The sequence below is a fragment of the Hydra viridissima genome, unplaced genomic scaffold, assembly GCF_058129835.1.
Source record: "Hydra viridissima isolate aposymbiotic clone 2 unplaced genomic scaffold, HvirCarnegie_v1 scaffold_4, whole genome shotgun sequence".
Lineage (NCBI taxonomy): Eukaryota > Metazoa > Cnidaria > Hydrozoa > Anthoathecata > Hydridae > Hydra > Hydra viridissima.
This window is the reverse complement of record NW_028324303.1, coordinates 14,612,693-14,632,263: the sequence shown is the minus strand read 5'-3', so window position 1 is coordinate 14,632,263 and position 19,571 is coordinate 14,612,693. Positions and strand designations below refer to the sequence as shown.

The 19,571-nt window shown below is 28.2% G+C and overlaps 1 protein-coding gene across 2 annotated transcripts; it reads left to right on the top strand.

The window, feature by feature from the left end:
- Positions 1–5: 5 nt before the first annotated feature.
- On the top strand, positions 6–19,440 carry LOC145183113 (vacuolar protein sorting-associated protein 54-like). 2 transcript variants are annotated; one of them, XM_090084080.1, is made up of 26 exons: positions 6–174; positions 447–713; positions 860–1,164; positions 1,417–1,495; positions 1,740–1,771; positions 1,864–1,992; positions 2,265–2,407; positions 8,747–8,846; positions 9,098–9,240; positions 9,336–9,459; positions 9,599–9,706; positions 9,781–9,830; positions 10,217–10,319; positions 10,474–10,550; positions 10,792–10,918; positions 11,028–11,209; positions 14,560–14,639; positions 14,738–14,773; positions 14,949–15,000; positions 15,089–15,194; positions 15,296–15,505; positions 15,629–15,709; positions 16,911–17,018; positions 17,120–17,214; positions 18,798–18,981; positions 19,072–19,440. In XM_090084080.1, exons 2-25 carry the CDS (start codon positions 458–460, stop codon positions 18,979–18,981), a joined length of 2,910 nt encoding a protein of 969 aa, XP_089940206.1. In that variant the 5' UTR covers positions 6–174; positions 447–457; the 3' UTR covers positions 19,072–19,440. The 2 variants fall into 2 exon arrangements, with proteins under 2 accessions (XP_089940206.1, XP_089940205.1); XM_090084079.1 differs by having other exon boundaries at positions 10–285; positions 18,798–19,440.
- Positions 19,441–19,571: the final 131 nt, after the last annotated feature.

Genomic DNA, 19,571 nt, shown 5'->3' with positions numbered 1-19,571 from the left:
GCAGTATTCAAAACAAAGATGGCTTTATTCCAAATGACGGAAGATCTCCTGGAATTTAATAAGAATAAAAATGTGGTCTAGTCGCAGTGTTTATACTTTTAGACTTTTTGTTGTGGCCACAGCATTTACTAAAATCAGAATTTTTAAAAGAATTTTAAGCTACCTACTTGTTTGGTAATTAAATTTATACATTATATCACATTAAGAATGAAAGCACATTACTTGATTGTCATTCCGTTTAATTTACGTATGTTAGATATCATAAAAATATATGAAATTAGATAGGTAAAAGATCATACATGGGTGTGAAAATTTTTTTTTTGTTAAATTTTGTGTGTGTTACTTTTTTAGATTATTCATAGTTAATTTTGTTTATCAAAGGTCCATAATTAAAAGCATTTTTCTTTTTTTTTAAATTTATTTGTTTATTTTTTTAATTTTAAAAGATGTGAACAAGATGAGTGCAGTACCCCAAACAACTGATACAGTGGTAACAAATCCCTGGAGGAGTTGCCTATATTGTAAACAGCAACAAATATTTTCTTATGCCAATGATTTTCGTCAGCATCTTAGAAATCTTCATTGCAGTAAAGAAGGAGGCTCATTCATCTGCCAGTATGGGCGAAATAATGTTTGTTCTAACTTGCCATTGGAAGGATTTAATGAAAAAGATTACTTAACTCATGTTGAGAAAATACATTTAGGTTTAAATGGTAAGTTATAACTAAACCTTAATAAAGTTATTATTGTGTTTTTGAAAATTTAAGTAAATGCTTGCTATTATTCTACTTTGATATTAATTAAACACTTACTGGGTTTATTAAAAAGTTTCCTAAATAAAGTTAGACCTCCATTATAGGACATCCAGATTGCCTCTCAAAAGAGGGTAATATACAAGAGACTTTTCCAAAAAGAAATTCTTTATCTTATGTTAAATATAAGGATGATATTCTCTTGCCTGGAGATAATAAAACTGGTTGGACACAGTTTCCTTGCCAGAATTTATCAGCAGTATTAAATGACCCTCAAAGAAAAAGTCGTGAAACTGATTTCTTTACTCGAATTTGGGGAGAAGATTTTGTTCCACAAGTTGTTGTACCATTAACTCTCCTGCCAAGTTCACCTAGAGGTTTTTTTGTTGATTACTGGAAAAAGTATGAAATGGTGAGTGTAACTTAGTACTTTAGTAAATTTTACAAGACAATCTAAAAGAACTTTGACTGGGAGTTTAATTTTTAAATTTTTATTCTACAAGTTATAATTCATAAGATTTAACTTTTGCTTAAATTGTTAATTTGTATTTATAATACAGCTATGTATTTACAAAAAATCAATTTTTAGTAAATACAGTTCTCAAAAATAATGACTTTTTCAAAAGTTAAATTTATTTTTTCTATGCTTTTTGTTTTTGTATAGAAATATCTACATCATGTTCGACTGAAACGTGCTGTTCTTGCACCACATTCTGGCAAAAAAAATACTCTAAAGCATAAAGGTAGGTTGTTATTAAAGTGGAAAAATATGTAAAGTACTTTGCTTTATATCTGCATTTAATATCCTATAACTTTTACAAATTTTGTAAAACTATATTTAATACTAATTTCCTTAATATCATAAATTTTTAACAATAAATGTATAAATGAGCTATGCGTTATAGAGATATTAAATGCTTGTAATATTGTAATGCAATTATATTTTATAAATTGATTTTGATGGTTCATATTTAAAATTTAAATTAGAAATGAATGATGAAGACACAGAAATACCAGAGGTATTTTTTACTGTATTTATTAAAATAAGTAATTTCCAATGGAATTCTTTTTTTTTTTTTAAATTCTTCTAATTAAATAAATTCATGAAAAGGTGTTCCTGAAACCTGTTTTTAATCTTGAAGAACTAAACACTTTCAACACAGTACTTCCGTGGAGTCAAATTACAAAAAAAACACCTCTTCAATCATCGTCTGGAACTGGCAAACTCCTTCAAGAAAAGGTGCAGGGTTTAGAATTTTTTGTGTTTGCATTGTTTTGCTGTCACTAAGTTATAAATTCTAAGTAAGTGGTTGTTTAAAGATTATAACAATCAAACAGAAAAGGAATAATTTAAAAATTGTGTGTCATTGTGGTTTTTAGTTTAAGAGCTAAAAAAACTACTCCTGGTTTAGTTTTGCATAAATTAAGCATGAAGATTTAAAAACTTTGTTTGTGTTTGTACATCATAATTTTTTAACTTAATTATTTTTTTTTTTTAAATTATTTACCTAGCTTGCACACTACCTTGATATTATTGAGGTCAATCTCTCACAGCAGATTGCAATTAAGTCATCCGACTTCTTTCTCGCTATGAATTCTCAAGACAAGCTACAAGCTGATGTTCAGCTGTCTTGCCAAGAAGTAAAGCAACTTAGGTAAACCCTGTTGTTATTTTTATGTTATTTAAAAGATTAACAATACAAAATGTCATTTTTTACTTACTAACAGTTTAGTTTGTTTATATGATTATTAAATAATTAAAACCACTTATTAATAACTGTTTGATCAAATTGCAATAAAGTTCAAATTAAATTTTACATTTTTAAGTTGAATGTCCAATTATAGACTTATAATTGTGGATTTAAGGTGTGTACATTATGTCTCTCATCCTGTAATAACAAGCAGCAAAAAAATTGTTTGCTTTACTTTTGAAAAGATGTTTAGTATGTTAAGTATTTTTGCTATGATAAAGTGTCAATCAATGTTTTACCAATCAGCTAATAAAGACTCCTTACAAAATCATTCTTGATATTAAGCTCCAGTTAATGTACAATGTAGTGAGTACCCTTAATTTCAAATTGGCACATTAGAAAAGTTGTGTTGAGCAAGTTTATCCTTATTGATTCAAAATATCTTAAGTGCAAATTGGAAGAAACAAAATTATTATTAGTCAAATGTATTCAAATGGTTTCCTAATGCTAAATTAAGAAAAAAAAGGTTATGTGATGCAGCAAATATTGTATGCCACATGCATATCGATGTATTAATAAATGCAAACATTTTTATTAGTAGTGTAAATAAAAATTTTAACGATTTTTTATTGAAAAAAATAATACAATTTTTAAAGTTAGGTAATATAAACAAATGTATAACATATAATGTTATACATTTATTTATAATCATTCGATGTAGAAGCAGTCGATGTTTCAATAATTTTTTCTTTATAAGACTCTTTTTCAGCCTATATATACTCTACAAGGTGCTTTTTTTGTAAATGGTGCCTAATTGCACTAGTGTTAAATGTTTTTGGACAATTCCCACCTCTGGAGAGTATTGCTTTGCATAGTAGGCAAATACAAAAACAAATGTCTTTTTAGAAGCTTCAAAATATTTCAACGCAGTACTTTTATAAGACTTTTTTTCAGAAGTCATTGTTTTATACTTCTGAAAAAAAGTCTTATAAAAGTACTGTGTTGAAATATTTTGAAGCTTCTAAAAAGACATTTGTTTTTGTATTTGCCTACTATGCAAAGCAATACTCTCCAGAGGTGGGAATTGTCCAAAAACATTTACCACTAGTGCAATTAGGCACCATTTACAAAAAAAGCACCTTGTAGAGTATATATAGGCTGAAAAAGAGTCTTATAAAGAAAAAATTATTGAAACATCGACTGTTTCTACATCGAGTGATTCGGAAAAAAAAAACAATTAACATTAGTAGAGAGTATCAATAAAAAAAGGTTGTGGGATATTAATGACCATAGAGCAATCAAGATTCACAATTGCATTGAAGAAATGATGGCCTTGGATATTCAACCATACACAAGAAGATCTTGGTCTTAGAAAATTAATTGAAGAGGATCTTGGTCTTAGAAAATTAATTGAAGAGATGTGCCCTAATTACCAAATACCTAGTAATTCTACTTTAGTGAAAATATTGTTCAACTAATTTAGGGTAATCTGTTTAATTCAATCAAGAGTAATATATCTGCTTCCAGCAAATGATCAACATAGAGATCGAAGAGTGTTTAAAATTCCCGCTAGTTATGGAAAAAGAAACCCCTCTTTTATGGTGGAAAAATTGTGGAAGCTCTTTAAAAAATTTAAAGAAAATAGCTCAAAGGTTTCTTTCAGCACCACCTCCTGTTGAAAGTGAAAGACTTTTTATACAGGTGGCAACATTTATGAACCAAGTAGAAACACATTATTACCAGAAAGTGGTGGAAAATTAATGTTTATACATTGTAACTTGAGGGTAACAAGTGATAATTGATTTTCATGTTTTTGACATTTTATTTTTCTAAAATTATTTGTTTGTGATTGTTATTACTATTACATAGTACAATTATACAATAATAACAAAATAAAATAATTGGAGCGTTATTATGGAACTCCATAATAATGTTTTTCCCTAAGTTTGTTTTTTTCAAATATTTTTATTAGTTAAACCAGTTGAGTAGCAAGATTGTAAGAAATTTTCTCTGTAGAGAAATTTATCTATTTATCACAGCAAAAGGCACCACTTTTAACAGACCTAAGTTCAATAAAGTATCTTTTTCATTTAAGTTCCTATTTGTTATTTTAAGATTAACAAATGGTGATTTTATATTATTAGATTTTTTTGATGAACTAAAATTATACTCAATTGATGCAGGAGTATTTTACAATTATTTTAGTCAAGTAATAGTTTTGGTAAATCTGTTATTCCATTTGGTCCAATTTATTTTGTATTGAAAATACATAATAAAGTTTAAACTAAAATTTTATTGAAATACATTATAAAATATAAAATCTTAAGTCCTTCTATGTTCCATTGGTACGCTTTTTTTAATAAAAAATTTATCCATTTAAACTGTAGCTATGGTACGAACTAGTGTTGTTATCGACTTCGACTAAATCGACTAAAAGTCGACTAGTCGAAAGTCGAAATTAGTCGACTTTGAAAAACCGAATAGTCGATTTAATCGACTTTGGGTTTCCTACTAATCGACTAAAAGTCGATTTAGTCGGGATAATATCCTAATATCCTTATTTCTATTTTTTCACTTGATTTAATTTTATCAATCTTTAATATTGTTATGATGCTGACCAATTAGTAAAGAGGTATCTTTATAAATAGTTTATCTTGTAAAGATAATTTATTTGTAAAGATTGAGCCATGTGTTTCAATATCATTCAAAGCGGTTTTTTTAATTTAACCAAAATATCTGAACATTGAACCTAATTTGCTGTATCACATAAACTTAACTCTTAACTACTGTATGTACCAACACTTCATTAATGTTTCCTTTTTCTCATTATACTAACCAGTTGATGCTTTTCAAAACAAAACGTATGGTAGGGTAGGGCGGGGCTAGTTGAGGAATTTTTACTAAACCTAATAGATCTCTTGAACGGTGCGTCGGATTTACATAATTTTTTCACTATTAGAAAGATAATTTTATTTGCTAAAAATTGCTTAAGAAAAAAAAGCGTTTTTAGATTTGTTTGAGAAAATATTCCCTAAAGTTGACTGAGCTGCTCATCCTACCCCACCGGGGTAAGTTGAGCAGTTGTGTAGAGGAAAATAAAAGTAAAGTTAGAAAGTTATAATTTTTTTTCTGAACTTTTGATTTATACATATCATTTACTAAGTAATATTTAAGTAATAAAAAATTTAAAAGAAGCAAACATTTTATAGTTTTAAATCTCATTAACATATTTTTCAAGAAAAAGGGTTTCAGATATTATTTTAAATTGCTAAGAGTATTTAATAATGATTAATTTAAAAGTGTTATGGACCTTAAAATGTTTACCAAGCAAAATTTGTTTCTCCGTATCCGATATTATTATTAATTAATTTTTTTCAAACCTGCTCAACATACCCCGACTAGACTAGGTGACACAAAAGTGAGGTTATAAAAAGAGCTATAATACTTTGGGAAAAATGGCTAAGTATAATCGAAAGTCAAATAAATGGGTAAAATATCAACACTTAAGTGGTGCCAGATAAATGTTTTTTTTAAGAACCTAAGAGAAAAATAGCAAAAAAAATTTTTTTTGGTCCAAAATCGAGAAAGTGCTCACTTGACCGCGGTCCAACAACCATTTGGTGCGCATTGTATTACCATTATATATACCTATCTTTAATCCATTAGATGTAATTTAGTTGCCCAACTTGCTCCTATGCTCAACTAGCGCCACCCTACCCTACTCAGTTAAGGATGCGAAAATGTTTTATAAATCTGCCACCACAAAAAAGGTTAGCCGCCCATCTGCCCCCACCTATCTACACCACTGTTTTTTACTAATTAAATTTTTTGTTAGCTTTTTACTTTAATTGTTATAAAAAAGCACATCCGTGTTTTTTTTTCTTTTCTTTGTGATTGTAATTTCCGTTTTATTTATTTTGTTTATTCAAATAAACAAACTGTCAAGCAACATTTAAGTATATGACTATAATAAAATTTTTTATTCAAATATTTCGACTAAATCGACTTTTAGTCGACTTAGTCGATTTTAAAAATGTATAAGTCGATTTTAGTCGACTTTGGAAAATACATTAATCGATTTAGTCGACAGTCGAATAATTTCAAAGTCGTAACAACACTAGTACGAACGAAATAAATTTTATTTATATTTAAGTAAATGTATGATGATTTCCTAATTTGTATTAATGGCCAAACCTATGCTAAGGTTCGGTCGGTTAAGAAAGTTATTTTAAGGTAAGGATGTGAATGTTAGAAAGTCTACTATTGTTGTGCACTTACGTGTTTGGTGTTTATCCTGAATTAGCATTTAAATGTTAAAAAAAAGGCAGCCAGCCACCCTCTTTGATAAATAATCACCTGATTTAGTTTTCTTCATTTCTTTAAAACTGGCAGATGTAATATAGAAACCTTTACATCTTAGGGTGTTATTATCAGTTTCTCTGTGGTTTAGTCTCTATGATATTCTAGTTATTAGTGTTGTTATGACTTAGAAATTATTCGACTGTCGACTAAATTGATTAATGTATTTTTCAAAGTCAACTAAAATTGACTAATAAATTTTTAAAATCAACTAAGTCGACTAAAAATCAATTAAGTCGAAATATTTGAATAAAAAATTTAATTGTAACCATATTCTTTAATGTTGCTTGACAGTTTATTTATTTGAATAAACAAACAAAATAAAACAGAAAATACTATCACAAAGAAAAGAAAAGAAAAAGCGCGGATGGGCATTTCATATCATTTTTCATTACAATTAAAGCAAAAAATTAACGAAAAATTTGATTAACAAAAAACAGTGGCGTAGATAGGTGGGGGCAGATGGGGTGGCTAAAGATTTTTTGTGAAGGCAGATTTATAAAACTTTTTCCCATTCTTAACTGAGTACCATAACACATTTCTTAACATTTTGTTTTAAAAAGCATCAACTAATTACTATAATGAGAAAAAAGAAACATTAATGAAGCGGTGCTACATACAGTGAGTTAAAAGTTAAATTTATGTGATACAGCAAATTAGGTTCAATGTTCAAATATTTTGGTTGAATTTAAAAAACCGCTTTCAATGATATTCTAACGCATGGTTCAATCTTTACAAATAATTTATCTTTACAAGATAAATTATTTGTAAAGATTGAGCCATGATACTAATTGGTTAAAGATTTATAAAATTAAATCAAGATACTAATTGGTTAAAGATTTATAAAATTAAATCAAGTGAAAAAATAAAAATAAAGATATTATGATGATTTTCCAACTAAACTGACTTTTAGTCGATTATTAGGAAACCCAAAGTTGATTAAATTGACCAGTCGATTTTTCAAAGTCGACTAATTTCAACTAGTCGACTTTTAGTCGATTTAGTCGAAGTTGATAACAACACTACTAGTTATACCCTTGGAGTTGCCCCATACAATTGAATTTCAGTGTTCTACAATGTCAAAAATAATATTACTATTGGGTTAAATTAACATTCCATCATTAGGTGTTAAATGTTATTTGAAAAATTTCAAATGAGAGACAAAATTGATGCTCTCTAAGTTTATCAAACTGATTGCAAAATAATTACCATCTAAATAATTCAGTCTAAATAATTACTATCAGGCATTTGAAGATAAACTAAACAGTTTTGTTGTTCATTTTTCTACCGTTATTTGCAACACTAATGCAAGCTTAACTTCTATTTCAACTTGCTCTAAAAGGCTTAGAAGGCATGTTATAATCTCTCTCGACAATCACCACAACTTGATTGCATATAGTCTCAATAATCAACTTTACAGATCATATTAGTTAGTAGCTCTTTGTGATCTTCAAAAAGTATTAAAGTTCAGAAGTTATCAACTTGATATCGTGGTAGCACTCATAAAAATATACTGAATATAAACAGAGGAACTACCAACAGTAATGTCTGCTAAAATAACTTTGATAACTTTTTTTATTCCCAATGCATAAAAAATTTTCTATTGGTAATGGTATAATATTTAATATCAATTTCAAATTTCAACTTTTAAGATTGGAAACTTTGAAAGTTTAAACTTTAAAGACAAGGAGGTTTTTTTTCAGTAAAGTTAAGTTACTTAAGTCAAAGTTAAAAATAAAGATCTGATAAAAAGTTTAAAGAAGTTAAAGAACAAAGTTTCAAATAGTTTAAGCTAAAAAATTTTTAACATTAAGTGTAAATAGTGTTACTCGTGTTGATTGTACATCAGAAAAAGAGAAGTCAGAAACTAGTTGCTTAAAAGATTTTGAGCCATACACATATATAATCTTAAACTATTTCATTTAATAGAAGCTCTTTTTTTAGGATACGGTTGAATGAAATACGTGATCGGTTAGTTAAAGTACCACTTAATGTGATGAGATTGATGCGTCTGCGTGAGAGGTATGAAGTTGTTGAAGATAAGGTAAGATATAGGTTGTTTGTACTTTAGCCCTACCTAAAACATTCTTATTGACCAATTCTTCTTCTTGTTGTTAAAAATAAAATTATGAGTATTGTAAAGCACGTACATTTTTCAATTATTAAATTAGTAATCCTTAGCTTTATTAAATTAGCTTTAATAATTAGACTTTCTGTGCATAACATTTACTTAAATTTTAGGTTTTTTTTGTCAGTTAAAAGTAAAACATTCTTTTATAAGTTGTTTGTTTTTAGTTAAAACTGATGGCAACTATTCACCAAACTCAACCTACCATTCAACTTCTTCTCTCAAATGCAGATTTTGTAAGCGCTCTTGATTTAATTGAAACATCTTTAGAAGTGCTGCAGCAAGAGCTTGTTGGTATTCAGTGCTTTAGGTGAGTCTTGTATGTTGTGTGTGGATAATTCTTAGTAATAAAAATTTTAATATAGGTATTAAAATCATTGCTACTGCTACTATTTATTTTTACAGACATCTTAGCTCTCAATTAATTGAAATACGAAGAGTAATTGAGCAAATGATGATTGCAGAGTTCCTTGAGTTCACAGTGAATTTTTTGAATCAACCTCATGAATCAAAAAAATTTGATGAAGAGGTTTGTTAATGATTTTATTATTTAATTTAGATGTCTTATCTTTTTATATTGTTTCTTAACATAAAAATGTTAAAATGTTTTACTGTAATGACTTTTTGAATATTTTTGAATTATCAAATGAACTGTCAAACAATTTTAGGAGCATCTTTTGTCAATAGTGCTTGGCCTCCTGCGTCAAAGAAAGTTTGATTTTTTCCAGTCCTACAAAGTGGAAGCATTTGCTGTTATAAAATCAACAGTCAAGAAGGTTTGTTTTTTTAAATTTTTTTCATTGTTGAACTGCTTAAGTTTACCCTGTTTTTCATGGCGTTATTCCTTTAGGCTGCACATGATCAGATACCAGAGGGACTAGAGTCTTCTGATGATCAAAGGTAAAAAAAATTTTAAGTTAAATGTGATAATCTTTTATTCTAATTTTATAATTCTTTACTTATAAATGTATTGTTAAAAGTTTTTAAAATATTTTAAAATGATTTCTGACAATGGCACTTTTTAAATGTGCGCATCTGCTACTGTAAGCTGATCATAGAATTTGTTTAGATTTTAAATGAATTTTGTACTAGATGCTATGTTTGCAAATCAAGAAGAATATGCTTGAATTAATTAACTTTAGATAGAATCTGAACTTTTAAACCTGAAAGACTTTAATGCTGATTTTATCATTTATGTTGTTTTTTTGTTTTGTTTTGTTTTGTTGTTGTTTTTTTTCAAATTTTCCACCACGTTTAAAAAACTTTGAAAAAATGTAATTTTTTAGTATTAAATTTGGGTCTTACATTCGGTCACTTTCACATGATGAATGGCTAATGGTACTGGAAGCAGTTTTTTGTGTTATTCTGCATGTTTTGAAAAATATGAAGGTAAGACATTTGAATAAGAAATATAAGAAAAAATATTTTTAATAGAAATATTTAGATCAGTCTCTTATTTTTCATCACTTTGTGTTTGTTAATTGAACAATAGGATAATACTGAATCTCTTTCTAATAATTTTTCGTCTTGCTTTTTATTTTAGGTTATTCATGAAGTTCTTCTTAACATTTTTTGTCTTGCTTCTGGCATGGTTCAAGATAATGATAAAATTACACTTTCGTAAGTCACCTATCCTTAAAATTCATTAATTGCAGAGGATTTTTTATGATTTTCAATCTTTTTTTTTTGCTTCATTTTGGTAAAAAGTGATATTAGAATAATATAATTTTTACTCTTTTTTTTTATGTGGATTTATGACCTATTTTTTACCTTAAAAATTTTTTTTGGTATAAAACAATTCAGTGTACAAATGAATTTTATTTTATGAAAGTGTTTTTATTTTGAGAGTTTTTAATTTTAGTGAACACAGTGGGTTTATCAGTAGCAATGATATGGTTAGCTTAACCAAGGAGAGTAAAGACATACTTTGGTCTGCCTGTGAGCTGGCACAAACACGCTGTTCAAAAGTAATTATGATGAGAGCAAAGGTATTTGTTTTTTTCTTTTTCCCCAAGTCTCTTATTGTTTTTTTTTTTTTTTTTGTATGAATACATTGACAAGAAACTTACACAAATTTGTGATAAAAACTTTACTCAGGAAGGTGCTCTAGACCAATTATCGTCAAAAGACTTTGTTGTTCTTGCACGAATGGTTGAAAGTTTCTCTACTGAATGTGACTTAATATCTAGTCGTCAATCACAGAATTTTCGTAGCACTCTTTTGACACAAGCAAAAATATTTGTGGAGAAGTTTCATGAGCAAAGGAAGCATAATTTAAGGTTACAATTTTATTTGCTTAACATGGAAGAATTAATTTAATAGTACTTATTAATAAAAATTGATTATATTAATAATTGTATTTTTGAAAAACTTTAAAAGAATAGTGGAGACAAAGTATTGCTAGTATACGGTATACTAAAAATTTAGTAGATAGTTTACTGTATACTATAAATAGTAATACCATGTAGTATACCATAAAGTGTACTGAAAAGTATACTGTAAACTAAACTTTTTACTTATAGATTTTTTGGCAAAACCGTAATACAAGTTTGTAAAGAGGTTTTAATGAATTGCATTGTTACAACATTTAAAACATTTGTCTATTTTTTACTCAATATTTTTGTATGTTTTATTATATTACCAATGTGCACTTTATTATAAAAAAAATGACCGTTTTATTAACCATTGGTACAGTTGTGCTCAGTAAGTCATGCTGTGTTCAGCAAGTCATCAGCATCTATTGGCCAGTGACCCTGGTTTATTTCTCCTACATGCTATTGTTTTTTTTTTTTTGCTTTTAACATAAATTTAAATCTTTTATTGGCAGTGGGAGTGGACACAAGCAGAAAATATAACAAACCTCTGCATAATAATGCAACAATAATTTTTCTCTATTGTTTTAAATTAATTTTGCTTATTTATAGTTTCTGAAGATTGAATACAATTTTGATCGTTTGGATTAATATTACAAGGGTGGCATGTTTTTCCTTTAAGTCCGTCTTCTCACAATTTGTATTATAGCTTCTTGTTAGGCCAAAAACAACTCAACAGTGGTTTCTGAAACTGGCTGTATGTTTGAATTTGATAAAAATTTGTTGTAAAATATTATTGCTCATTTGATGGCTAGGTCACTGTGGTACGAAAAAGGTATTGCATAATAGGAAATATCCACATTACTCTAAATTCACACAAGTCTTTTATCCAAGGATTATAGTAGCCAACAAGGAAACCAGACATATTTTGCTTTATTTCTGAACCCAGTCCCTAGCTAAAAAGTCTAATTGGCACAGGGTTAAAATGTTTTTTGTTGTTGTTGTTGTTGTTGTTGTTGTTGTTGTTGTTGGATTTCATATTTAACTGCTTAAATGTGAAATGATAAATAAAATGAAGGTGTTGATCAAAATTAGCCACCACTTTATTGTATTGTTTTCATACTACTTCATTTTTTTTCACTTCAAAGATGTTTTTTTTTTGTTTTTTTTGTTGAACTTAGCTTTTTAAAATAAATTCTTGTGTTTTCAAATGATTTTTAGTATAAACAGAAAAATAAACATACTCAAATAGAAACAGAAATAAAACAAATACTAAAGTAAACAGAAATATTTACGTTAATCTTTTGCACAAAGTTCCAATAATCTTTTTCTATGATGTAATTTAAAGATTTTTCAAACATATCATTAGTAATTAAATAAAGTGTTTAATTAATCAATTAAGACAACATATCACTTGTATCAACATAAGTCTCTAGAGTGAAATCAATAGAAACATTCTCATAATTCTTATCATGATCACTAGTATTACCAAGCATTATATCAGCTATATTTGCTTCTTTTTCATGGAGTGTGGCATTTGAAGATGAGAACTTAGCCAGTTGCTTTACCTTTTGCAAGTCAATATCTATGCTTTGATATTTGTAACTCCATATTTGTTCACTTGCAGCTTGAGATGCTGGAATAGTAAAGACTATTTGTGCAACCTCTGCTAAATTGGGAAAATAACTTTTACTTTCAAATCCCCACCAGATATCAGGATCCATTAATTCAATTTGAGCTACAAAATTTAGATTTAGATTTGTACATAGCCTCTGAAAAGATTTTATTTCTCTTTTTGAAGTTTGATAATTGCATAGTCCTCTTGTTTCAACAATGTACTTTAGAAGTAACTCATAACAAGATCACTTTTACTCGATGGAGGAGGCTAAGTATACATATTTCTACCAGCATGATATTGTGGATCAAGAAAGTATGCAAATCTCACTATCTAAATCCAGTTTACCTACTAGTTTTGATAGCAGTTTCATAGCATTAATAAAACATTGACAGTCTTCCCAAACATTCCTTATTTTCTTGTTTAACACAATTTTGAATTATAAGAGATTGATCAACAAGAGATGTTCATTTTTTACTTAGCTTTTAGTTTTTCAGACTTTTCTAAAATATCCAGAAATTCGGAAAGAAGGCAAATATCTTTTACTAAAAGATTGATTGTATGGGCAGCACAGGCATTACAAAATATTTTTGAATATTTTTTTCAATAATATCCCATGCAACTCATGTTTAATGCATTATCAGTTAAAATGCTTGAAACTTTTTTCAACACCAACCTCAAGAATTACATTTTACGATATTAATGCCAGTTTGTTGCTCTTGACCAGTAGGCTCAATTTTGTAAGCAATTGGTTTCATGGTCCTATTTTCAACATGAATTGAATAATTAGTAAGATAATTCAAATTAATGTTTGGAAATTCATCAGTCACTATACTTATATATTTTTTATTGCTCATTTTTCATTGTTTAATGCATCTTTATAAAGGCGCCCAGTAATGCATTTACTACATTGAGGCTTATATGTAGGTCTAAGATTAGCATGATAATGCTTCCAAGCAGAAGAATCACCTAATGCAAAAGGTACTTCTGTATGGAAAAATATCCTTGCTTATTATTTATCTATCTTTTTGATATCATCTTTGTTTATAGTGTCAAAGTATGAATTTAGCATAGTTCTTTTAGCAGGTTGAAAAGATTCTTTAAAAACTGAATGTTCAGAGGTTTGTGAGGTCATATTATCATTTCCTTTTGTTTCAATTAGAACACTCTGAACTTCTCTCCTTTTTTATTTATGAAGCACAACTTAAACCCAAAATACTAAAAACTGTTAAGAGCACAAATATCGTGGTATAAAAACTTATTGGCGGCTTAAAAATGTAACAACTTAACAAGTTAAAGCTTTTACTAAATAAATCTAAAAAACATTAAAAAACTGAATTAAAAAAAACAACTTTAATCATACTTAATTCATAATAAATACGGTATAGTAATTTAATTCATTAAGATCATATAATTATTAAGTTATCAACTCAGTCCAAAAATGCTTCATAGATAAAAGTAGACAGGTATAATTGTATACTAACTTATAGCATACCAAACATACGGTAAAGTAAACCGGAAAATTAGTACACTGTTTAAGGTAACCGGCAATCACTAGCGCAGACAAAAAACTCTTTTAAAGGTTTAGGATTTCCAGAATAATTTAAAACATTTAAAACATAAACTAAATAATATGAAAAAAATTTTCGTTCTGTTAGTATATTCTTCCATTTTTAGAATATTTGTATGTACATGTTTTTAGTAATATACTGGACATTGAAAGGTGGAAGCAAGTAGAAGTCCCTGGCGAGATTCAAAATTTAGTTGATTTCTTCCCAGAAGGTATGTTTTTGGGCTTTTAAAAATTTTTCGGCTTTTTTTTCGTTTTAACACTTTTCGTTCTTAATAAACAAATTTTTTTTTTTTTCTGTTTTTTACAGGAAAAGAAAACTCCAACCTTAAGTCTAATTCAAAAGGTGAAATTTCTCTAATAAGATTGCCAAATAACTTATTTTTTGAACTAACTGAAATCAGTTGAAATTGTAGTTGAAATGATTTTATTTAAATCGTATAATGTTGTCTTGAGAAAATATATTTCAATATTGCCATAACTGTTGTGGTTTTCTTAAACTAAATGTGTTCAATTTTTAGTTTCGGTTTCATCTCATCTACTTGTTCAAGGTCAGCGTTTTGTTGTTGTTGGGTGAGTATATAGTTTTTTCTTTTGATGTTTTTTTGATAAAGTGTGTTTCTTTTGTCACTTCTGTTGTGATTTTATTCTTGTAATTTAGTACGTTGCTGATGCTTTTAAAAATAGTGTCTGAGTATTGTCAATGTGTTGGTGATGTGCCAATGTTAGCTTTAGATTTGCTCACCAAACTCTGTGAAGTACTTAAGGTAATAACTTACACTGCACTTTTTATATCAACAGTGTCAGTATTTTTAGAAATTTTTATAAATTTCTGAATTTATAAATTTATGTTTTGCTATTTTTTTAGTTATTTAATTCAAGAACTTGTCAAATTGTATTGGGTGCTGGCGCCCTTCAAACAATAGGACTAAAAACTATAACTGCAAAACATTTAGCATTAGTTGCACAATGTTTGGAAGTGGTTATACTTCATATTCACATTGTTAAAAATCACTTCGAGTCGCGAATATCACAGAAGCAGTTTGTATTGCTATCACAGTTTGACCAAATATTGAAGGTATTGTGAAGTTTTTCTTTTAAACATTGTTGACATTTTAATTTTGTAACTTCTAAAAGTATTAAATATTTTTTTTTTTTGTTTGTTTTTTTTTGTTTTCAAACTTGAAATTATTTTATGTAGGACTATAGTAACCATAGACATGAGGTATTATGTAAAATAGTCAGTCTCATGGAAGGTATATTTAATGCAAACCTTACAACAGTAAGTTGAAAACTTTCAGTTACATTACTTAATTACATTTATTTTCTCAGTTGTATTTCTTATACTTATTTTAGTCATTTATTTAAGATATTTTTAGATTTGATAATAATGATGATGATGATGATGATGATGATGATGATGATGATGATGATGATGATGATGATGATGATGATGATGATGATGATGATGATGATGATGATGATGATGATGATGATGATGATGATGATGATGATGATGATGATGATGATGATGATGATGATGATGATGATGATGATGATGATGATGATGATGATGATGATGATGATGATGATGATGATGATGATGATGATGATGATGATGATGATGATGATGATGATGATGATGATGATGATGATGATGATGATGATGATGATGATGATGATGATGATGATGATGATGATGATGATGATGATGATGATGATGATGATGATGATGATGATGATGATGATGATGATGATGATGATGATGATGATGATGATGATGATGATGATGATGATGATGATGATGATGATGATGATGATGATGATGATGATGATGATGATGATGATGATGATGATGATGATGATGATGATGATGATGATGATGATGATGATGATGATGATGATGATGATGATGATGATGATGATGATGATGATGATGATGATGATGATGATGATGATGATGATGATGATGATGATGATGATGATGATGATGATGATGATGATGATGATGATGATGATGATGATGATGATGATGATGATGATGATGATGATGATGATGATGATGATGATGATGATGATGATGATGATGATGATGATGATGATGATGATGATGATGATGATGATGATGATGATGATGATGATGATGATGATGATGATGATGATGATGATGATGATGATGATGATGATGATGATGATGATGATGATGATGATGATGATGATGATGATGATGATGATGATGATGATGATGATGATGATGATGATGATGATGATGATGATGATGATGATGATGATGATGATGATGATGATGATGATGATGATGATGATGATGATAACAAAAATAATAATAAAAGTGCTTGTAAAGAACAAACTTAATCAAAATGAAATCATCTTGTTTGGTATGGGTGATTTTACACCTTGATGAGTTTTATTATGTTTAAGTTTTTTTTCTTTGAGTATCAAGCGCAACTTCGTTTTTGTTACAGTATGAAGTCCGAGCACCGATGCCGTCAAAGGAAATGAGAGCTATTGTTAAACATATTATAAAATTGTTCGAAGCATTGGAAACAGTGTTTAATGAGCAACAGTTAGAGGTGATTTTATCTAAACGGTTTTTAGTTTTTAGGCAACGAAGCTTCTTGAAAGAATTTCTTTTTGAGTCACCTTGCAAAATATAACTATGCTTTCTATTTAGACTTTGTTTCGTGATATTCGTCGTTGTTTCAAAACTTGTTTTGCTGAGCGACTCTCACAACTCTCTGTTGAGTGTGACGGAGGACCTCAGCACGGGTAATAAACAGTCTAATCTTTTATATTTTAATCTTTTTTTATATTCTTATTTTAATCTCATGTTTTATAGTTTTATATCTTTTTACTTTTAACTCTTAACTTATATCCCTAATTTTTGGTTTACTCATAAATTATTTGCATTATTATTGGTGTCAGAAATGAAATTTCAAAACAGTTTTCAAAATCTAAACAAACAGCCAACATGATTTTTTATATAGTTTATTTTTTGAAAATATTTCAAAACTATAACGCCATACGTTCGTAAAAAAAATCTATGGAAACGTCAGTAAGATGGCTGAAGCCATTCTGATATAAATATTTTGGAGGTAAAGCTTAAAATAATAAATATTTATTTAAATGAAAAATATTTTTGGAGGTAAAGCTTAAGTTACAACTGCTGGAATACAAAATCATGTTCAAAACCTTATTTGATAAAAACATAAAAATATGAACGAAGAGTTTTAAAACCATCTGTACTTCTTGTAAAATTAATTTGATTTGAGGAAAGATTATAAAGATAAAGGTTGGACAAAGTAACTGATAATAAATTCATCAAAAACAAATTTACCGGTTACCGGTTACATCGTTAACAAATTCAAGATGAATCACTATCGTGCAACGTCTGAACAGATTACAGTTAAAAAAAAAATTAACTTTCAGGACTGTTGTTTCAAACTTTAAAATCAAAAGGTAAAATAAACCTGCTTTGCTGTTACAAAGCAATTTGGGTCACTTTTTAGGCAGAAAAATAGGCTAACATCAGCAGTTAGATAGCAGGTTGACCACATATTATCGAAAGGAATTCATGATGTCTGAACTGAAAGATTGATGTTAGAAAATGAGTGGAAAATGCAGTTTATGATGTTTGTAAGGAATGCTCCTTTACACGATAAAATATCATGTTCTTTATGTAAAAGAAAAAAAGGTGGATATTAAAGTATAGCTAATATTTCAGTAGATGCAGTCAGGATTTCAGATGCAGGATTTAAAAAGTACTTTTAATAATTTGACAAGCATAAAACTTCACAAACTACTCTAATGTAAAAATGTGTTTAGTTTCAACTTGAGTTTAATATATTTTGGATTACAAAAGAAACATTACTTGCTCTGATAAACTTTGAATATTCAGTAGCATTTGAACAAAAAATAAGTTATTGATGGTAACAATTGACAAATCTGGATAAACTGGATGAACCAGAAAATAAACTTTCAGTTCCAGCCGCTTTTTTATTTTCTACAACTAGTGATTGGTTGAATTTTTTAAAGTCAAATTATTAGTCGTAAAAACTGTCCGATCATTAGTTGTAGGAAAATTCGTTTTAATGTAAAGTTTTTGAAATCGAGATGAGAGAATCTTCTCAGCTGAACTAGTTTCTATGCAAGCCTCTGCTACCAATTAAGAATCAGCTAGAAAAAATTATGCTTAGCATCTAATTCATATTTTAAATGTTTAGAAATTTTCTGACACCAATAAAATAATGATTAAATTAGAACCTAAAGAGTGAACCAAAATAGTTTTTCCTGTTTGCATATTTTATGTATAAAACTATTAAATTACTTTGTATGATTTTGAACGGCTTCAGGTTGGTGACATCGGATCTCACTTTCTACTTATCAAGTTTAAAACAGTACTCGGGTTTTACTGACCTCAACTACAAGTTTGACGATTTATGGACAACAATAAAAGAGATAAGGCAAGAAAAACTTAAAAATAACAAACATTTAGCGAGTCAAACTAACGGTCAGATAAAGGTGCCATATAAATAGGTAATAAGTGATTTTATTTTTAAAAAAATAAGAATTCTTATTTGACATCAAGTACTAAAAAGCTTGTGATACTGAAATTGACGAATATAGATGACGAATATCTATTCATCAAAGATTTCGAATGATCGGCCGAGTTTTCTGCTTGGAGTGTGACCTAAAACATTCGACATTTTTGGGTACCTGAAAAAAAAATTACATCGTTTGTTAACTTATTACCCAGGGGAAATCCCCGCATAAGAAAAAATTGTTGGTGTATTTTATGAAATCACGCCACAATGTCTTTTCCCGAACGTTAAATTTTTGTAAATTTGATATTTAATAGTTCAAAATAGCATTGTTCAAAGTTTGTCAACTTTAAAACGACACATTGTAATATTAGGCTATATTTTTTCCAATATATCAACACAAATTTTTTTAAAAGAATTATTTTATTACAAATAAATTAAGTTAATAATTTGTTATTAGTTTTGTGTTTTGTATTTTTACATTTTATCTGTTTAACTCGATTTTATTAACATTTATCAAAACAACTGCCCCCTCGTGTAACTCTTTCGTGAAACTCTCGTGTAACTTTTTCGTGCATGTCTTTC